We start from the raw sequence: 5,192 nt of genomic DNA on the forward strand, positions 1-5,192 counted from the left end.
TTTTTTCATGATTTTTTCCAAAAAAATCGATTTTTGAAGGAAAATATGAGTGATCACAAAATAAGCTTATTTTTTAATTTAAACGTGTTTTAACGAAGTTATGAGCGATTTTAGTTTTTTCATGATTTTTGTCCAAAAAATCGATTTTTGAAGGAAATTATGACTGATTTTAGTTTTTTCATGATTTATGACCAAAAAATCGTTTTAAGAAGGAAAATATGAGTGATCACAAAATAAGCTTGTTATACCCTACACCACTTTAGTGGGGATGGTATATTGGGGTTGTGCTGATGTTTGTAACGCACAATAATATTGGTCTATACCCATCTTAAAGTATACATTTTCTGAGTCGATTTAGCTATGTCCGTCCGTCCGTCCATGTAAAACTTGTAATCAAACTACAAGTCGAAATTTTGAAGATACTTCAATGAAATTTGGTACATGATCTTCTATTGTAGAAGGAACGAAGCCTATTGAAAATGATTAAGATCGATCCATTATTTAACCTACATAGCCCCCATACAACTGAACCCCCGAATAGGGCTTGTAAACCTTGTAATCAAAATAAAGGTCGCAATTTTGGAGATAATTCAATGAAATTTGGCATATGATCTTCTATGGTACCGGAGACGAATCCTATTGAAAATGGGTAACATCGGTCCATTATATCACCTAGCCCCCATACAACTGAACCCGCCGAATAGGCCTTTTAAGTACATAATTATGTTTAATATACTCGTATCTCGACAAAAAACTGTAAAACCAAGTTCTATACTAGCCTTAATGGCCCTCATGAATTTTATAATATGGGGCCTTATTTGACCCTAGCCCCTATAAAAAACCCCTTCAAAATTTGACTTAAATGTCCACAATTTTATTCAACAATAAATCGCTTAAGTATATCTGAGGCAAGGTACAATTCAACTTAAATGCTTTATTATGAAAACTAAATCACATTTTCTTTTTGTAACAGGTGTATGGTATTATATGGTCGGCCTCGCCCGACTATAATTTCTTACTTGTTTTACATTAAAGTAATAATGTAAATTAGACGACTAGATCTAAAGTTTTAATCTTTTAAACTGTTAAAAATCGGATCGGGGCATGTTTTATTAATCAAATTCAAACATAAACGTTTTTTTTTTTTCAAATTAAAATAGATTTTGTTATTTATAATGAAAACCCGGTTAACCGGTTTTTTCTGAAATTGAAAAATGTCAACCGGTTTTTTTCAAATGTCAACTATTCGAAACCCGGCTTTTGGAAAATGTGGAATAATCGATCATCTTAATAGGTATACAACTTAAGCGCCATCCATTTTTAGGTCTAGTTGCTTCGGCAGGTGAGTTGTTACACACTCCTTAGCGGATTACGACTCCCATGTCCACCGTCCTGCTGTTTTAAGCAACCAACATCTTTCATGGTGTCTGCATGGGTTGTTAATTTGGACACCGTAACATTACGTTTGGTTCATCCCACGGCACCAGTTCTGCTTATCATAAGTTGACCACTGTGCACATTATATCACAACCACAACCTTCATACCATGAAAGGTGAAGTTCTTACCCATTTAAAGTTTGAAAATAGGTTAAGATTTTTAATTTTTTCTATAAAATTTAAGAAAAAGTATAGTATAATTCACGAATTATTTAAATAACAAAAGAAAAAAATTAGTGTAGATTTGTTAACTAAAATTACAAAAATTACACAGACCAACGATGAAAAAACGTTTGAAATAATTTTTTATTTGGTGTGCTGATTCCGAATATTGAAATAAAAAAATCGTATTACCCAACAATTTTCACACATTTTCATCTTTTAGTCCTTCTGACCGTATACTTGAGTAACAAATTCAAAATTCTGTAATTTTGTAGAAGTTGCGAATAGTGGCCCTATGTGGCTCTATACTTATGTATACTTAAAGTTATAGAACTGCATTCTGGAAAAACTTAGGACCACGTTAACTGGTAGCAGCACGGTTCTAAAGGGCAAAACGAATTTACAAAAATTTTGGCACTAAATTTATCTTTTTGGATTTTAACAGCATATACCGTATTTGGGGTAACCTTTCAGACGGCAGTTTCAAAAATCCATTTTCAAACTTTTAGCAATTTTGTTAATACATTTCAAAATCTGAAGAAAATCTCCATGTGACATATGCACAATAAAAAATAGTAAAGTAATTAGGTCGATATCTCTTATATATTAGCGGTACCAAAGACTTGAATTTTGAGGATTTCGGAGAAAACTATTTTTTGTTAAAATTTTTGAAAAACACACTTTATTCTTTACTGTTATGCATTTTATATAAAACTTTTAAAGAATATATAATTCAAGATAATAGGAAAGATACATCGGAAGCTTTAGTAAAATAGAATAAGGTTAACCCAAACTCAAGCTATGAAATATTGGGAAATTCTCTTGAAACTATACCCAACAAAAAATAATTGATGTTATACTTTACAAACGACATCTTAATCACATCTAAAAAGCGATCGCATACTTTTCGCTTTTATAAACCAAACATGTCCTTACAAATGAAAACACAGTTAAAAATGGGGAAAGAGATGTAGAAAAGTCACTACAAACAACATATTCGAAGTACTTCAAATTTTGATGAAAAACCAATGAAATTTACATAAGCGTTTCATTGAAAGAATGTGGTTTATTTTTGACATACAAATATCGGATTTTTACAGCTTCTAAAGATAAGATTAGATGTAGTTCAAAGTTGTCAAAAATGAACAACATCCCTCCAATGACACGCTAATGTAAAATTCATAGGTTTTTCACCTGAATTTGAAGCACTTCGGGTTACTAGTTCCCAGCAAAAACAATTTGCAGTAGCGCTGATAGGGAACTAAGGAACATTCGAAAAAAAATATTTTTTATTTTTCTCGTGTTCAGTACATTAATACGCTTTTATTGAGAGATATTCCTGCATGAAATTCTTAAAAAGGCTGTTCCTCGGGACACTAATGTCCATTAATTTTTTTCATATTTACTGTTTTCTTATAAAATTGTTAATAACATTCTGAATTCGGCCAAAATCTTTTGTCAAATTCCTGTGATTTTGGACAGTACTCAAAAACGCTTACCGCAACGTATTTTTTAATATATTGTCCATATTCAACAGACACTAGAATATGAATAATCCATTCATATATATGCCCGCTTCCAGCAGTAAACTGATTTTATCCTGAATGAAACTTTTCAAAAAAAAAAAACTATAAAACGTATTTTCAAAAAATTCTTCAAAATACTTAATAGTTTGCGCCAATTTGTGTCTTATTAGTGATACATAAAAAATCGACATATTATATAAAATTTCAATATAACTAATTAGACCATTATTTTTTACAAAAAAATATTATGAATGTAAACAAAACAGTGAACCTATTTAAGTGAGCGGAAGTGTTAAAATATCGTCATCATATTAACAAATATATTAATATTGTATTATTATATATTATTTAATTCAAACAAGTTTAAAGAAAGTATTTTATTTGCTTTAAAATTATTAACTAAAGGAAACTTTTAAAAAAGCACATCTTATAGAGATAAATAATAAATAAAATATATTCATAATTTATAAATAATATTTATTATATATTATATGTATAAAACATGATAAAAATATCATATTTTTATCATGGTATAAAATAAACAAAAATAATTATTAAAATTCGTTGCAATTATTATTGTAAAGTTAAAGAATAAGAAATTAAACGTAACTGAGGGTGGTCGATGTCAACATCACGGAATTCATCCGTAAATGTAAGTATATAAAAGGAGAATACAGTCGCAATTATCCATTCCGAGACGGAACTAATAACGTGGAAGTACCAACCACCATCAGATGGATACCTTATAAGAAAAAATATTTGTAAAGATATGAAATGATAATGTTACTTTATGAAATAAATACCATTTTCGGGGATTTAAGCCTTTAAATAGTATATGAGACATGACTCCAGTCACGGCCAATAAGATGAACAATATAGTGCAGCACACCGCCATGCCTAAGCGTATATGAGCATATCTCTTTGTACCCGCAATGGGATATACCATGTACGATATTAATGCTTGCATCCAAAAGTAAAGGGTACCAAATCCAAAACAACAAAACGCCCCTATAAAGTGAACGATACGAACATTTGTCTCTTGGAAATTACCCACGACGCTAATGCCTAGACATGACGCCAAACCAAACCACACTGCCAAACGATTGTAGCGTAACAAATTGTTACCCAAATCGGAATGATGTTCAAATAATTGTAGAATTTGACGGTAGCGTATATAAATGGTTATTCCCACTGTAAAATAAGAAAAGTGCAATAACATATAGTGAGTCATTTTTTATTTGTAATGTCCCAACATTTTCATATGAATGTTACACTCACACAATGCACTGCCGATATTAATCAGTTGACCAAAAACACAACTTTCCGGAGAATAGGTGGCTGCGTCACTAATGTAAGGTACTGTAGGTACAACATGACCTTGTAAAACTGCCGCTATATAACTATGGAATGCAAAATCAATTCGCGTCAAAACAAACATCAATCATGTTTAAAATATTTATATATAACTGGCCATCTACTTACGTTCCAATAAAAGTAACTTGAAAAATTAGAAATACCGCAACGGGTATCAAATAAACTTTTGACATTTTTCTATTTCGATTCTGCTTATATTCAATTAAATTCTATGCAAAAATGCATATGTACATATGAATGTGTGTTAGCACATATAAATATACGTATGTATGTATATGTATGTATGTACGGAGAAAAATCATCGTAAACCAATAATTTTGTTTATAGTCTGCTGCAGGGATGGCAAAATTAGTTTGAATTCAATCTATTACAAATTGAATTTAAAATTTTTCAACCATTCAATTTGAAATAGATTGAATAAAATTAATTTTTTTCTTTCGTTCAATTTGTAATAGAAGGAATTAAACAAATAAGAATGATCATTCAATTGAATTCATTCTTATAAAGAATGAATTCTCTTAGGAATTAATTCTATGGAATATAAAGCCAAGGACAACTTTAGAATTTAAATTCAAAGAATGATTTCATAAAAATGGTACATTCAAAAATTTAAAGCGATTTAAAAATGTAAGGAAATTAATTGCATCATGTGAACGAAGTATAAGTCATAGCAGAACTAGTCAAGGCACACTC

At 30.2% G+C, this 5,192-nt stretch overlaps 1 protein-coding gene across 1 annotated transcript; it reads right to left on the reverse strand.

Annotated features, from left to right (window-relative positions):
• Positions 1-3,581: 3,581 nt before the first annotated feature.
• On the reverse strand, positions 3,582-4,841 carry LOC119601653 (DNA damage-regulated autophagy modulator protein 1). Its single transcript, XM_037952729.1, has 4 exons — positions 4,608-4,841; positions 4,404-4,525; positions 3,929-4,316; positions 3,582-3,867 (listed from the first exon to the last, which is right to left on the reverse strand). The coding sequence occupies exons 1-4, from the start codon at positions 4,670-4,672 to the stop codon at positions 3,699-3,701; spliced, it is 744 nt and encodes a 247-aa protein (XP_037808657.1). The 5' UTR covers positions 4,673-4,841; the 3' UTR covers positions 3,582-3,698.
• Between the last annotated feature and the right edge of the window lie 351 nt (positions 4,842-5,192).

The sequence above is a fragment of the Lucilia sericata genome, unplaced genomic scaffold, assembly GCF_015586225.1.
Source record: "Lucilia sericata isolate MDLA Ls3-8-SP2 unplaced genomic scaffold, ASM1558622v1 Contig000183F_arrow, whole genome shotgun sequence".
Taxonomy (NCBI): domain Eukaryota; kingdom Metazoa; phylum Arthropoda; class Insecta; order Diptera; family Calliphoridae; genus Lucilia; species Lucilia sericata.

What these genes read in the sequence shown, in the direction of transcription:
- LOC119601653 (XM_037952729.1), bottom strand. Translation starts at nt 4,672, where the DNA reads ATGTCAAAAGTTTATTTGATACCCGTTGCGGTATTTCTAATTTTTCAA. An exon ending in CAAGTTACTTTTATTGGAAC is followed by an intron (nt 4,526 to 4,607) that starts GTAAGTAGATGG and finishes TGCATTCCATAG; the next exon opens with TTATATAGCGGCAGTTTTAC. An exon ending in TAATATCGGCAGTGCATTGT is followed by an intron (nt 4,317 to 4,403) that starts GTGAGTGTAACA and finishes CTTATTTTACAG; the next exon opens with TGGGAATAACCATTTATATA.